This window comes from Strix uralensis, chromosome Z (genome assembly GCF_047716275.1).
Source record: "Strix uralensis isolate ZFMK-TIS-50842 chromosome Z, bStrUra1, whole genome shotgun sequence".
Classification (NCBI taxonomy): Eukaryota; Metazoa; Chordata; class Aves; order Strigiformes; family Strigidae; genus Strix; species Strix uralensis.
This window is the reverse complement of record NC_134012.1, coordinates 34,908,327-34,924,940: the sequence shown is the minus strand read 5'-3', so window position 1 is coordinate 34,924,940 and position 16,614 is coordinate 34,908,327. Positions and strand designations below refer to the sequence as shown.

Below are 16,614 nucleotides of genomic sequence, written 5' to 3'. Positions count from 1 at the left end.
CATTGATTTTCCTGCTTAAGCTATATTGGTTTAGTTAGGTGGTTTAGTAACATTCTGCTACTGTGATCCTAAAAGTTAATGGAATCTGTTTATAAACACATTTGTAATGTGTGATATTTAATGGCTGTTTTCAGAGGTGATCTATTTCCATTCTGAAAGAGAAAGAACTAAAACCAAGATATGTTCTGCATGATTTGTAACCTAGATCTTGTAGTAAATTTTGCATGAAGTCTTTTTTTTCCTATAATGCATGAATATGCCCACCTCATTCTGCTAATCTACCTTTTTCAGGTTCATCCTTCGTCTGTATTTAGAAATGGAACTGATGTGGTTTTCAAAGTAAGAGTATTATGAGTATTGCTCGGACATTTTTGTGATTTATCTCAATTCTGTTCTTTCCAGGCTTTATCACTCTTAATAATTCATTATGACCAATACTTTATTTTTCTATGTACCTTTCTTTTTCTTTGATGTCACTTTCCCTTGATTTGCAACAATTTGTATTATAGTTTTTTTTATATTTGATTTTATTTAAGAGATGCTTGTATGTGCTAACCCTCTCTTCTCACTCTCCTGTTCTCTTTGTGTGTGTGATAATGTAAAATGAAGTATCACAGGATGGTATCACTCAAAATAGAGGATGACACCTCATCAGCTAAAGCAAACAAGAAGGCTCAAGTGTCAGTAATTAACCAAGCACAACCACAGACAAATGTCGTCTCCTCTAGGAAGACAGAAATCCCACAAGCTGATAAGGCAGAACTCGCATCTGAACCAAGCTCAAGACATCAGGTATGAAACCTTTTGTTTCATAGGCATTTTCACCATCTGTTTTCAGTCATGCTGTTTTCCAAAATGATTTAACACCTCTGAGATCTGCAGCCTAACCCTTCCCACACCAAAGCTGAGTTTAACCAATACACAGATAAATTAACAACTCAATCCTTGAAGAGTTTTCATGGCATAAAGTTTCAATATAAGACCTATTTGATCTGTTTTATGTAGCTTGCTTGTGCTGTGTAATTATTTTCCTCCAAATGTTCAAATGACATTTCTCTTTCCAGGACTTTTACTCTTTTCCAAAGGCCTGTACACCAGATTTAAAGGGGCTCTTGCATTATGAAGAAAGCTCTCAAAAGTTATTTCAGTGCGATGGGATAATATGGAAGTCCTGGAATTCCCAAAGCAAGGTAAAAATGTCACGAATATGCATCTAAATCAGAGCATGGAGTCTGCGATGAGTGAGACTCTCAAGCAAAGGACCTTCCTGTAAAAACTATTGACTTGTACAGGGAATAAAAGAGTTGTCCAGAGTCAGGTTTGCTGTCACCAGAAAAAAGGATTCCCAGAGACATGATTAGAGCTTGATTGCTGGGTCTGCCTTTCCTGGACAAACCACGCGAGCACTAATGTCTTGGTGCTGTGGGGATGTGGGCATGAGAAAGTCAGTGAATGAAGTCTGTGAGAGAATGAATGTGAGATAGTAAAATTAGCTGATGTAGGTATTCTGTAAACATACATCCCCCCATGTAAGATGTCATGCTGAATTTTGTGGCACTGCATTCCCTACACAGACTGCAGGAGACAGAAAATGGTGTCCAAGCTAATGTGGTTTCTTAAAAGGATTTTTGGAACTGAAACCTTGTGTCACCTTTAAAGCTACTCATTGTAAATTGTAGGCTCCTTTGACAGACATTTATTTCTTTACATCTTTTAAGCAATGCGTAGCTTTATTGGTACACACCAAAGTTCATGTTCAATTTAATTCTGAAGAGGCCATAAGCAGCACCTCCAGCCTTCAGTCTGATTATTAATGCACAGACCTAGATCACTGAGCAGAAGCCTGTTTTGCCTTTTCCTCTTTTATTTTAGGAGGTAAGCGCGAAGAAGTGTCCCTCCGGATGGAGTCATCACGAGGGTAGCTGCTACTTCCTGGTGGTGAATCACAAGGTCACCTGGAACACTGCTGCTCGGGCTTGCAGAGAACAGTAAGAGACTTCTCCAAGTGAATGTATTTGCTGTGCACTGCTGTTGTCCTGAACTGAATGCTGCTTTTGAGGCTGAGTTTATTTGGATAAGCCCCACTTTGGTTATGCTCAGCTCTCTAAAAAAGTAGAACAAGCCCTGGGATTCAGATTCAGTGGAGGATAGAAATATTACTAGACTCATAATGTGGTAATGCTACCTTATTCACAACATGAATTCCTGAAGTGGTCCACATGCATTGAGGATGCTTTGCTAATGGGAGAATTAGTTTGGGAGAAGAGAAACAGAGCAACAACTCAGTCTTTCATCCTCTCTGACCCACCACTTCTTTGGCTCTACCTTCACTTGACATAGCAACAGTACCCTGTGTGACCCACCATATTCTTCTGAAGATGCAGATCTTCAGATTCTGTAACTACTTGAAAACTTTAACATGCAATTTAAAAGTAAATTGCTGACTTTTAAGGATAAATAAAAGCTAATACATAATAATAATAATAGTTGCCTCAAAGTAGGAGACAAATAGAAAATCTATCAGTCTTGTTCTTTGGAGGCCTGCTTTGTGATTTTGTTTTTAGGAGTGTGTCCTGGTTTGAGTGAGTGGCAGGGGTTTTTGGTAGTAGGGAAGGGAGCTACAGTGGTGGCCCCCTGTGAGAAGCTTCTCAAAGCTCCCCCGGCTCCAAGTGGGACCCACCTTTGCACCAAGTCTGGGCCAGTTAGCGATGGTGGCTGTGCCTCTGCGATAATGTATTTAGGAAGGGGAACCTGTGAGGAGCTGTTGGAGTTTTGAGGAGAAGTTGCGAGGAGAACATCTGTGCGAACACTGAGGTCAGTGGAAGAAAGGAGGAGGAAGGGGGGCGGGGGGTGCCAGAGTAGAGACTCCCCTGTATCCCATGGTGAGATGGCATGGCCACCCCCCACTGCCACCCGTGGGGGTCACTGGTGGAGCAGATGCTGATTTGCAGCATGTGGGGGGCCCCACGCCAACCCAGGTGACTGTGCCTGAAGGAGGCCGGGACCCCATGGGAAGAAGCCCCCACTGTTGTAGTTCAGCACTGGCAGGATTGTAACACGTGGCGGTGACCCACACGCCCGTGGGAGTGACCCACACACCTGTGGGAGTGACTCATGTCGGAGCTGGTTTGTGTCTCCTGTGAGAGGGGGACTGCGCTGGAACAGGGGAGGAATGCCAGAAGTTCCTCCCACCTCCCTGAGGTGGAAGAAGAGGCAGGACTGACTGCACCCCCCATTCCCTGCCCCTGCACCTCTGGGAGGGAGGAGGAGGTAGAGATATAGGGAGCAAAGCTGAGCTCAGGAAGAAGGGAGGGGTGGGGGAAGGTGTTTTCAAGATGTGGTAATGCTTCTCACATTCTGTCTGTTGAGTGTTGCTGCTAGTGTCTGTAATAAATTTATGTTCTTTTTTTCCTTCCCCTAATGAGTCTGGGTTTTGCCCGTGCCTTAAAGGATGAGATCATCCCTCCCTGTCCTTAATCTCAGTTTTCTGGGCCTTTGCTTTTTTCCTTCAAAGCACTGGGGGGAAAGGGGGAAGTGAGAGATGTCTTTGCTTATTTTCTGCTTTGAAGCGCTAGGGGGGAAGAGGTGAGTGAGCAGCTGTGTGGTGTTCGGCTGCCAGCCGAGCTCAAACCATGACAGAGTGATAGTTTAGGACTGAAAGAAATAATGGTAACAAGGAGCTTGCCCTGGTATCATGCATGTTCTGTACCTTGTGTTGAATTGTGAGCACCAGGTTGAAGACCAAGCTGAACAATAGGAGGGGCTTTAACAGACCTCTTCATTACTCCATGAAATGAAAATTGAAACAGGGAAGAGTTGGAGATGATAGAAACAGAATATATTCCATAAGTGGTTGAAGGACATGCAGGAAACATGAAATGTGGACAAGCATGCGTAACAAACCTTGATTCATTCCACTCAGTTATGCCAGATTATGTTGTCTTGGTAACACGCAAAAAGAAAGACTTGGTTCTAATACCTCCCAGCTGATGGAAGTTATTCTTTACTAAAATGTACATGTTACCTGCTCTTATGAGCTCACCACAAATTTCACATTGTTAATTGGTTTACTTAAAATTTCAACTCCTGAAATGGTTTATATCACCTGCTTTTATTTTGTTACTTATCCAAACAAAGCCGTCAATTGTGAATATTCTAGTATTTTTTTTTCTGAAGGCTTCAACATTCAACTGATCCTTTAGGAATGTATGTCAATCTTCTGGAGGTGTTCCCCATTTTCTTAAACAGTGTGTTCCTGGTGACCCATATTATTTGCAGGTGGTAACTTCTTTCTGAAGGCTATAGTGTGCAATGTAGATGTTAAGATGAATAACAGTAAATTAACAACAGTGTTAAACAGCTAAACAAAAGTCAAGGCATATCAGTGAATCCACAAGCAAATGAAACCTAGACTAGTGATGATTCAATTAATGTCAGACTACCACAGACTGAGGAAGTTTTATCCTGGTAAATGCAGTACTCCTGGCCTCCATCTGGAACTGATTTACAAAAGTACAACCCCAGGCACACACTTAAAAGTGGTACAAGAAGGTAACTTCATAAACTTTATTTTGTGCTTTTGCCCAGCTCCCTCCTGGCAATCACCACCACCACCAATTGTGGTATTTCTGTTATTAATACTTCTACTGTTGACATTTAAATAGCTGACATTTCCAACAAGCAAACAAAATCAGCATGGAGGTCAATCCTCATATTAGAATTGACTTTCAGTAAATCAGCTAATTTCACTGAAAAATAAGAATACTTTTTGTTACTACAAAAATGGCTTTATTTTAAACTTCAATTTTCTTGATAGACTTTTTCTGTTATACAGAACAGGAATAAAGCACAAGCATTGTTAAAGTTGTTTCAGTAACAGTCTCCAACTAATCAATCTTCTAACCTCCTACAGAAAACACTGTTAATCTGAGATGATGGACTTGAGACCAAGCTATGCAAAAAAGAAGTGGGCAGGCTGGAGAGGGTCCAGAGAAGGGCCACAAAGATGATCAAGGGACTGGGAAGCCTGCTGTATGAGGAAAGGCTGAGAGAACTGGGTTTGTTCAGCCTTGAGAAAAGAAGGCTTAGGGGAGACCTTATCACCATGTTCCTATATTTAAAGGGTGGCTACAGAGAAGATGAAGACTCCCCTTTTGCAAGGAGTCACATGGAGAAGACGAGGAGTAATGGGTACAAGTTACTCCTGGGGAGATTCCAGTTGGACACAAAGATGAAAATTTTTCACAATGAGAAAAATCAGCCACTGGAATAATCTCCCCAGGAAAGTGGTGGATTCCCCAACATTGGACACTTTTAAGCTTCAGCTGCGCAGGGTGCTGGGCCATCTTGCCTAGACTGTCCTTTTACCAAGAAAGGTTGGACCAGATGATCTTTGAGATCCCTTCCAACTTGGTATTCTATGATTCTATTCCATCAAAGCAATGCTATCAATTTATTGCTGAAACAATTGTTGTCTGGACATATGGGTTTATGCAAACCTATTTGGGCTTCTAATGAGCTTTGACGTCCATGGCATCCATTTGTTGCAGGTGGCATACCAACCTTTTCTTCAGTTTCCATGTGCAGGGATAGAAGCAGAGACAAAAATGTTCTTGTTTTGACGCAAGTTGCTGTATGCCATGGTGATAGTGTGGGTGGAAAAAAAATCTCAGCTAATTGATGTGAAAATCTTGCACCATTTCTAACTCTTCTCCAATACATCAGAGGGAAAGGTGTATTAAGAACTCATTTCTCCAGTTTTGTTTTGTATGCATGAAGAGGCTCTTGGCAACATGAGGAGAAGCATCTGGGGAATATTAGAGCTGAATGATACCACAGCAGCCTGATTTAGCAGCAATTTTGATGATTTATGTTACAGTTCCTGTTTATCCCATAGGAACATGTCCTCCCCAAGGGTCAGTGCAGCTGGGGTCATTCGCATGTGAGATGGTTCCACTACTGCCACTGAAGGGACCCTCCACCAGATAAACAGAACCCACAGTTGCATCTTTTGCTTTGTTAGTCAGATTACACCTTCATCTTCTTGAAGATGAACATTTAATTAGAGCTTAAATGTGGTCAGATTTTAGATCCTTTACTGCCAGCTTTGTAAGGCAGGGGCTGTTATTTTGTTTGGTGTTTGTATATTAGCAGCATGCGGCCTCAGTCCTTGGGAATTACAGGCAGAACCACATCTCAAATAATAGGTTAGACCATTCATGACAGCTCAGTGTTGCCTAGTGCAAAGCACGATGGGTCCTGCTGCCCTCCTCTCCTAATGCTGTGCTAGTTCTGTAAGTGACTGTTTTAACTTATATTATTGCTGATGACTCCAGCACAGGGATTCAGGTTCCTAGAGTAATTTTAAAGGCCCAGTGTATCTTGTCTGACTCAACAGCAGGGCTGGCATAAGCTCTGCATCATGTCTGCCAGACTCACCTGAATGTTTTGAATACCACAAGGTGTTGTAAGCAACACTAGACACCTATTTCAAGGCACCAGGATTACTCCCTAGGTGATCAAACAAAAGCTTGGGATAAGCAGGGCCCCTCAGTCACTCCTCCACCTTCACCATCAGTACAGGACATGGATTTCACAGAATCACAGAATCATCTAGGTTGGAAAGGACCTTGAAGATCATCCAGTCCAACCATTAACCTAACACTGACAGATCCCAACTACACCATATCCCTCAGCGCTATGTCGACCCAACTCTTAAACACCTCCAGAGATGGGGACTCCACCACTGCCCTGGGCAGCCCATCCCAATGCCTAACAACCCCTTCTGGAAAGAAATGCTTCCTAATATCCAGTCTAAACCTTCCCTGGTGCAACTTGAGGCCATTACCTCTTGTCTTATCACTCATTACTTGGTTAAAGAGACTCATCCCCAGCTCTCTGCAACCTCCTTTCAGGTAGCTGTAGAGGGCGATGAGGTCTCCCCTCAGCCTCCTCTTCTCCAGACTAAACAACCCCAGTTCCCTCAGCTGCTCCTCATACGACATGTGCTCCAGACCCTTCACCAGCTTCGTTGCCCTTCTCTGGACATGCTCAAGTGATTCAATGTCCTTTTTGTAGTGAGGGGTCCAAAACTGAACACAGGAATCGAGGTGCGGCCTCACCAGTGCCGAGTACAGGGGTAAGATCACTTCCCTGTCCCTGCTGGCCACGCTATTGCTGATACAAGCCAGGATACCATTGGCCTTCTTGGCCACCTGGGCACACTGCTGGCTCCTGTTCAGCCGGCTGTCAATCAACACCCCCAGGTCCCTCTCTGACTGGCAGCTCTCCAGCCACTCCTCCCCAAGCCTGTAGCGCTGCTGGGGGTTGTTGTGGCCCAAGTGCAGAACCCGGCATTTGGCCTTGTTGAAGCTCCTCCAGTTGGCCTTAGCCCATCGCTCCAGCCTGTCCAGATCTCTCTGCAGAGCCTCCCTACCCTCGAGCCGATCAACACTCCCACCCAACTTGGTGTCATCTGCAGACTTACTGAGGGTGCACTCGATCCCCTCGTCTAGATCATCGATAAAGACGTTAAACAGGAGAGGCCCCAAAACTGAGCCCTGGGGGACACCACTCGTGACCGGCCGCCAACTGGATTTAACTCCATTCACCACCACCCTTTGGGCCCGGCCATGCAGACAGTTTTTTACCCAGCAAAGCGTGTGCCCATCCAAGCCGCGAGCAGCCAGTTTCACCGGAAGAATGCTGTGGGAAATGGTGTCAAAGGCCTTACTAAAGTCAAGGTAGACAACATCCACAGCCTTTCCCTCATCCAGTGAGCAGGTCGCCCTGTCGTAGAAGGAGATCAGGTTTGTCAAGCAGGACCTGGCTTTCATAAACCCATGCTGACTGGGTCTGATCATCTGGTTGTCCCACACGTGTTGTATGATGGTACTCAGGATGAGCTGCTCCATCAGCTTCCCGGGCACCGACGTCAAGCTGACAGACCTGTAATTTCCCAGATCATCCTTCCGACCCTTCTTATAGATGGGCGTCACACTGGCCAGTTTCCAATCTGTCGGGACCTCCCCGGTCAGCCAGGACTGCTGGTAAATGATGGAAAGTAGCTTGGTGAGCTTTTCAATTTAAATGTTCTCCTGTGATGTGGAGACCTTCATAGCTCGTCAAGTGTGCTTTTGCTCAAGTTAAATTTATCAGAATGGTACAAAGCTCCAAAATCAGCAAAGTCTTTGTGCTAAGTGTTTTGCATATAATACTTCAAGGTCAATGGCTACCCAAAACATTTCCTTGATTTGGGCAACTGCTCTAAGATGACAGATGCTCTTGACTTGATAGCAAAAATTTTAAAGCAGACAGGAATAATTTCAAATGGACTTATTCAGCACAGAAGTCAGTGATGTGTGTGGGTATTTGTTTTTTGATTTTCTGTCAATAAGGCATTATGACCGCTTCTCTAGAGTCATTTATATTAGGAAGTGTTAGTTTTATGTAAATCCATAAGTAACATTATCTTGTCATTTCCTGTGGCTGGCGCTCTGACTAGAGGTACAGCTAGTAATAGTATCGTAAGTGGTATGTTCCTTCAGGACTGTTCTCATTTCCCTACAATACTTCAAAACCCCTGACTAAGTGTAACAATCAGAATGGTTGTTCTCTCTTCAGTCATGTGTGCTTCTCAGGCTGTATTTAGAAAGCACTCCTATTGAGAAAAGATTAGATAACATTATAATTATTGCAGTGCTTTCCTTTCATGGTGCTAGAGTCTCTCCCTGGTACTTGAATTGAAGAAAAGTCTGAAACTGTGGTTGCTCAGACCACCCCTATATGTCATAAATGATATAGCAGTTACTGATGCTTCTTTTCACATTTTCTAAAGCAATTGAAACAACAGGAGTAAGCTATGCTTACTTAAAGTAAATGACTAGTTCCATGGCTTTGATTGCCCTTAAGCAGAAGTCAGACAAAATTGCCCTATTTTTGTTCCTGCTCGACTAGTACTCATAACCACAGAGCCTGCTGCTGAAATCAATTTCTTCTTAGTCCCAAGTTTGGTCAGTGGCCAACCACAGTCACTGTGAGGGGGAATGGTATCTTGTCGCTGAATCAGTTACCCTGGGTGGACACCCTGAATTTACTGAGCCTGCTTGCCTGGACTTTTTGTCCAAGGAAGAAGACGGAGTACAAAACTTTCCGAGCTTTTGTCACTGTAACATCTTTGTTCCTTGTTCACTAGAGATTCTAGATGGGCCTAGAATTGTGGAAACATGCCACCAATGGGACATACAGGCACTGACACCACACATAAAACTTTACTGTGGTGAGAAGCACAGTCAAAGCCTCCACTGGGAGCTTCACTGGGTGAAGTTCTGGGAGCCTGTACCATAAGCAGCTGCATAATCTTGACCCCTGACAGACAGTTGCTAGCCACTTTGTGCTGGGACAGTCTCCCATTTTTAAAGTCATGATCAATGTTTCTGAGGCCATCCTGCCACACCTCTACCTGAGGAGAGTGTACACAGATGTCAATGAGATCCTTTACACTTTGTTCTCTGGTGGCCTCTGAACTTAGGGGGCCCTTGATGGGACCTACGTTAACTGTGCAGTGCTTGGTCTAAGGCAGCCATGCATACACAGACTGTGAGGGCTAACACTCAGCTGTTGCAGACCCTGGCAGACACACTGTGCAAAGTGGAGCAGAGGGCTTTGGCTGATTGGAGGGATAACGGAGGAAGCCTTTGCAGCAGGAGCATCTCATCAGCATTACAGTCAATTTGTTGTATACCATGCCCCTGCGTGCCCAAATTAAGGAATGGTCCAGGTTTTGTGCAGTGGGGACTCTGCAGAATACTGTGGGTTACTAGGCTACTACTTTGAACTCCTGATGTAAAATTGGCCGGCTTCTCTGTCTTGTGTGGTGTTATATGGCATCCAGATGATCAGTACTGTTAGAAGCAAACAGGAATAGAGCTCCAGGCGTGGGTCTCTAACTGGGCAGCAGGCTTGGTGGTGGGCTTACACCCCAAGATCTGTTCATGGTCTCCATAGTGGATTCAATTGTGCCATGCCACTCTTAAGGTCTGGTTGTCATCCCAGCTCTTAAGGAAAACAGTCTTTACTTTCTTTGGAGAAATACTGATCTTCTGTATCCATTATCTGGCAACAGTCACGAAATTAGAAAAATCATCAAAATGCCACTAACTTATTCTGCTCTCGTCTCTTAAGACATGTTCTGATGAGCAGCGTTGTTTGCTTGGGCCCTATCAAGCACCACCCAGGATGTTCAGGGAGGCTGAAGGGGTTGGTATCACTGTTAGACTGAGTGGCAGTCAAAAATATGGGACAACACAAATGACAGAGGCTCAGCATGAGGGAAGGCAACAGCAGGTGTGACAGGTAAAAAGGTGACATGATATCAAGGCAGGCAAAAAGACGGATAAATAAGAAAGTGTAGCCACTGATGGCTGACAGTTCCTCGCAAATGTGAAGGATACCATTTGTCTCTTAATGCTTCAGGATTTAGCCTAATCTCTAAATGGCTTAAGAGCAGCCTGCTGGTGCTTACATGCTTGGTGTTGATTGGAAGACTTCACAGTGGCAAGACCACTCAGTGGCTAGGGTTTGCCAGTTCTCCTTTGGGGTTGGCATACTTTAAGTACAAACACAGAGCAGAGCTTATGCATTGGCTTCTTTCTGAAACAGTCTGGTTAATACACACCACAACTGCTCTCCGATCTGAACTAAATGCATAGTCATTGCAGACCACCCAACTTAACTCTACAAACCACACTACCACTCTAAGCCAGACCCCTAAATTGCACACACTTAATTCTGTTTTGAAACATGGCCAAGATTTTAACTATGTGATTCAAAGCTTTAGTTTTGCCAGAACATGATTTTAAAAAGAGATAGTCTGCTCTACTACCAAATAGGTGAATCTGTATCTTTCAGTGGCTTGGACTTTAGTGTGGGCAGATTATTATTTTAAAGAAAAGAATGTATCAATGAATATGACAACAGTTTAAAACACAGTTTGTGAGTATGAGGTACACATTTCCTGTATACATTTCTTTCAGTTGTTTGGCTGATTTAATTTTTCTGTTAGAAAAATCAGACTAGGTCTTTGGTTCCTTTCCAGGTAATCCAGAATTTTAAGACCTTATCTTCATGTAATTATTCTTTCATGACAGTAAGTAGTGGTTTTTCTGTGAAACAGTATTTATATGCTTTATACTAGAATCAGTGTCCCTTGTTGATAAGTCACTGGGAGCTGTCTGTCACTCTGTGGAATGCTAATTACTCTGTCCCCTCTCCTTGAGCCTAGATACCTGGGGAGTCTAGCAAGCGTGGCTAATGAACAACACATGCAGTGGCTATGGGACTTCAGTGGGAGGAAGCCTTTTTGGATAGGCAAGTACATCAGCTGTCTGTTTCCTCTGAGGATTACAGTTCCTGTGCACATCGGAAAGCAGAAACTGACACAGCAGTTCCAGCCCAGTTTTCAAATGTTGCATTCTCCTCAACTTTATGCTGCTTTTATTATTTCAGAGCAAGGCATAAACTCAAGGCCATAATTTACCTGGCTAATTTTATAAATCTTTATCAAAAAGAAGAGTTTGTCATGTTGCCTACTGCTGGATTGTTTTTGCCTTGAAACCTTTCCCATTTTAATACTAGCTGGTAAAATAAATGCTGGTGGAGCTTCTACTCTTTTGTTTATCTCACCTTTCTTTTGACTGTTACTTTATTTATCTCTAATTTATCTTTTTAACTTCAAATAATTTTTTATGTTACTAATTTAATGGTGTCATCTTGTATCAGAAATATTGTGAAATAATCAGATGACCAGCTAAAGAAGATTTCATCACATCATTTTAGATTTAGCTGTCCATTTCTTATTATGCACCTTTCATTTCATGAGAAATGGAAAGAACTCAGATGGGCCTTCTCTGTACCTCCTGATCCCTATCTGTGAATGACTGCCTTATCTTATGGACTAGTGCTATGACTTTCTTTTAGCTCTTCTTGTTTCTGCTATACTGTCTAAATTTTAGGTTCTTTTTTCCAATTGTGAACTGCAATTTTCATCTCAGTATTTTTCTGAGATGGATTTACAAGCTACACTAAATTAACTTAAAACCCCTATAGTTAGTTTGGGATCATGTTCAATGGTATCATGATTCTGTTAATCTGAGAGAAACAAATTCCTCTGACAAGAACAAAGACTAGAAGACCATTGTGTCAATTTTCTGATCTTGGTCTTTTCTAGCTAAGAAGACAGGTCATGTCTGAAAATATGCCACCCATGTTGATCTTAGTAACTCAGAGGCTAAGTGGAAAGATGTGGTTTAGGTTGTATTAATTAACACAAGCTAATTTCACAACTGTTAATTTCAACAGTGTAAACCAGGTCTACAAAGATCTGCAGGATTTTATTTTCAGAAGGAATCTGAAGGCATCTGAGGCTACCCAGACTTGAATACAACATTCTGCTTGGCATCTTAAGTATCAAAAGAGAAATCTGGGAGGTGATAGACATGCAATAGATGGAAAGAGAGAAAACATTTTAGATAGGCAATAATGCAGAAGACTGTATTTTCCCTTATTCAGATGGCACTAATTGTGATTCAGATGGCCTTATGAAATATTAAATTGTATTTTACTTGTATTCTTCCAGATGGGTTTTTTCTCTCAGCACAACATTGTATTCATTTTTTAACAAAGGGATAGAACAACATGTTGGCATCAGGCTGCAGAGACAATAAACATCACTGATTTGGTCTTACCAATTTCACACAGGCTTGAATGACCAAGTCAATCCTGGACATTGGGAGTGGAATGGAGGAGAACCTGTAACCTACATAAACTGGAGAGGAGGCTCCTACCACTTTCCAAAGAGAGGAAGAAACTGTGTGTTGGTGCAGAAGCGAGGAAAATGGCAAGCAACTGACTGTAGAAAGGTCAAACGGAACAGCTATATATGTTCAAGAAAGCTGTAAAGAATGGAGAATCCCTGTGAAAGCACATGGACATTCATGTTGTTTCAGTTGTGTATATCTGCAGACGTGTGAGGGCATTCAGTAAGAAAACTGTCCTAATTATTAGCAAGGTTTATTTTATATGCTGCCAGAGGTGCAGATGCATTAGACTCTAACCAAAGAATAGAGGTCAGTTGCAAAGATTAAGTTCAGGTTAAGGTTTTGAACTCTCTCCAAAGACTTTGATCTGTCACTTGTATACATTTTCACACCAGAGAGCTAGGCCTGAAGCCTTTCATCACATTTCTGTGTAAAAATACTACTTTTTTTTTTTTTAAAAAAGGAAGAAGAACATTAGTTGATTTGCTCCACTCTAAAGGAGGGGTTGTGATTTGGCTGTTACTTTAATTCATTTGCAATAAAACCTGCAGTTTTACCCTGCAGTCACAAAAAGAGGAAGACTACTTGGGGTGGAAATGAGGGCACACTCTGCTGGCTAAAAACAGGTCCTCTTGGGTGACAAGAGGAGGAACATTATGTCAGGTCTTCTTTGGTGGATGCCCTAGCACAATGTCTTACGAAGATACCGATGGCAGGATTTAGTGAGAGTGTACCAACAGGAGCAAAGGCTTGTATTTCTTTTTCTACCTCCCAAGGCCAGCTTCAGATCCTAATGGATCTGGTCACACAGACCTGCATAATGTTTCACATTCCTAACCAAAAGCATTCAATGTTTTTTAGAGTTGCAGGATGGTACCGTAATGTCTAGTGTAATTAAATAATGGGACCTCTGTAAATCTAATGCTATATCAAAGGATGATTTACACAAAAAAAAATACTGAAGCTTAATCCTAGAATGTTATTTTGGGATATTCAGTGATACATGAACATCAATAGGATTTATATGTGTATATAAACCAGTGTAGTCATGAGACATATTTTGTACTAAAGCAGCTATGGCTTTTGGAAAGTATTAATCTAAGTCTTTATTAGGGATTTGAGGTTTTAAAAAATAATAATTAAAAATCCAGATTTAGTTCTGAGAAAGGCTTAAAAAATCAGCATTTAATAGGAAAAACAGCTGCCCGTAACTTAATTTTAACTTATTTTAAATATATGCAGTTGCGGAGTTGCCATTTCATAACATTATAGTAAATGTATGTTTGACTTGTCAAAAATCTTGCTTTAGGACCTTCTTAGTGCCAGCCTTAAAAAAAAAATAAAGAAGTCATAAGCTTCCCAAAAAAATAAAGCTACTGTCAAGGCCCATGGTGAGTGTGTGACAGCTGGTGTGGCACTGAGTAGGGTGTATTTGTCCTGTACCTTACGAACTCTCATCCCTCCCATCTGCCTGCCTGCTGCCGGCAGTTGATGCTCCCCTTGCCCCCTATCAGCTCATCTATTCAGCCAGCCTCTGGATCAACTGCATCTGTACACTATTTGCACCAGAGATGCAAAACCTCCTTCTGGGGTTCCTCACAGCAGTTTCTCAGTTCGAGGGACAGATGCAGCAGAATCACCCCTCCTCTCTGGGCTGAGGGACACTGTTTCAGAGATTATTTATGCCTTCTCTTTGTCTTTGGAATGTGTGGGTTATTAATCCTTCCTCCTTGCCTGTGACACATTAAATGGATATCCATGGGAGTAGCTGGACAGTCTTTGTATATAGGAGAGAACCCTTCTGAAAGGACTGTTGCACATAAGCACAACTGCATAGCAAAATTAGAGCAAAAATACTGTGGACAGAACCTGCTCACCCCTATGGTTGGTACCAACAGATATTTTCAGGATTTCTTTGTTTTTGTCACAGTAATCTTTATGACAAGCTTCTAGACGCTTTTGCTAGACACTAACACTTTTGCTTAAGGAGTTTTCTGGATCAACATAGACAGGCTAATTGTTTCAAGAATTCCCCAAACCATGTACCCTTGAGTACCCATCTAGACCTGTTTTTATTTCTGATAGTTTTCACTGCAAAAAAAATTAGGATCTAAATAAGCCCTCTTGGGATCTCTTGCTGTTTTATTCTGGAATTGCAGGGAAAACTGACTAAGATAGCTTGGTTAGACATAAACATAAACTTTTATTTCTTTAGGGCCTTCTTTTTATAAAAACTTTGAGTTAATTGGTGCTATATTGATAAAGTCTCTCAAGATTATTAAATACCTCTCCTAATTATTTATAAATGACATCAACAGAGAGGGAATTTTGACCAAGGTGCTTGTTACTTGATCAGTAACTAATAAATAATTCATGCCTAATCTGAGACAACAGTGATCTCAGTGGTTTCATTTTGTGAGAAGAGGGGAGAATGTCCCTTTTCTGTATTTCATTTGAAATACTTGAAAATGATTGAAGAGTATGAAGATTTCAGTACACAATAGACTGCTAGTTGTGCAAACAGTATGTTTGTTGGTTTCATTAGATCTAACACAGTACACTAATGAAGCTAAAATTCTTATATTGCAGTGCAAGGATATTTCTGCCCTGAAAGGCTGCTGAATTGTTTTTCAATACAAGGAACTATTCTTAATATTTATTCATAAATTTTCATTTCTCTGTCCTTAGAAGTGAAGTATTTTTTCACAGATTTTTACAGCTTTTATTAGAATACTGGAGTTCAAAGAATATGACATAAATCACAGAAAGCACAAATAAATCAGTTTTTTCTGTTGCTATAGGAAGTTGTTGTCTCCAAGAGGTTTAGTAAAGGAAGGGCCTAAAATCCTGAGAAGTTACTGGGAATTTTTCCAGCCCAATAATTTTGAATTAGACTCTGAGTAAACTCAGAGGAAAATCACTATTCAGAGGATCAGCATCAGCAGGGAAATTTCAAGAAGCTGAAAGTAAGAACAAGGAGCATGTACATTCTGGTGTTCACCTATGGATACACCTGTTCTGTATAAACAAAGCATTTATTTCACCAGAACTATCCCTATACCTTTTAAAGCAACAGAACCAAGACACAACAGCTCAGTGAGAAGAACCCAGCAGTTAGCCTAGACTTCTATAAAGGAACGGGCAATGTGAACTCTTTGTGTGCCTGTCGCTTTTAACCACCTTCTCCCCCTGTCAAGTATCTTTTAAATCTGTTGACCAATTTCAAACAAATCTGACAGAGAAGTAGCTGACTCAAAGGCAATGGTTATGAGAAAAACGGACAGGCAACTGGTCACAGGAGCACTTCTTCCAAGCCAAAATATTCTAAAACATTTGTGTTATTAACCTCACAGAGATCTAGTTTTTAATCTGAAAAAAATCAGAAAAGTTTTCCAGATCTCTTTTGTACATCCTGAAACTTACTGAATGCCTTCAAGTCTTTATTCACTCATTCTAAAATTATAAAAATAGCTTTGAGAGAATTATATATACAATTCAGTGAATACTGTGATTCTACATTATTTACATCACAAGACTGGTGCTGTTGTAATTCTTGTATTCAGAACTATATTGTTATGTTTAACTTTGCAATGTGTGTTAATACAAAACTGAAACATATTTTGCTGAATACATTATTTCTTCAGTTTCATAATCTCACAAAAGCTTTTTTTCTAGTGATGAAAACTATAGTGTTGGGCATAGTAGAAATGCACTTATAATTAAGCATGATATAACTACTGTTTATGCAGTTTCTGAAATCTGTTTCTTCTGATGCATGAGCCTATTCCTGAATTAATAC

General features: G+C 41.5%; 1 protein-coding gene across 1 annotated transcript in view; it reads left to right on the top strand.

The window, feature by feature from the left end:
- Window positions 1–12,956, top strand: part of FREM1 (FRAS1 related extracellular matrix 1) — a 64,670-nt gene extending 51,714 nt beyond the window's left edge. The window contains exons 31-36 of the mRNA XM_074855710.1: window positions 292–339; window positions 610–792; window positions 1,065–1,190; window positions 1,873–1,988; window positions 11,282–11,367; window positions 12,757–12,956. Of these exons, the coding sequence (XP_074711811.1) occupies window positions 292–339; window positions 610–792; window positions 1,065–1,190; window positions 1,873–1,988; window positions 11,282–11,367; window positions 12,757–12,956 (759 nt within the window). The remainder of the gene's footprint in view (window positions 1–291; window positions 340–609; window positions 793–1,064; window positions 1,191–1,872; window positions 1,989–11,281; window positions 11,368–12,756) is intronic.
- The last annotated feature ends 3,658 nt before the right edge of the window (window positions 12,957–16,614 follow it).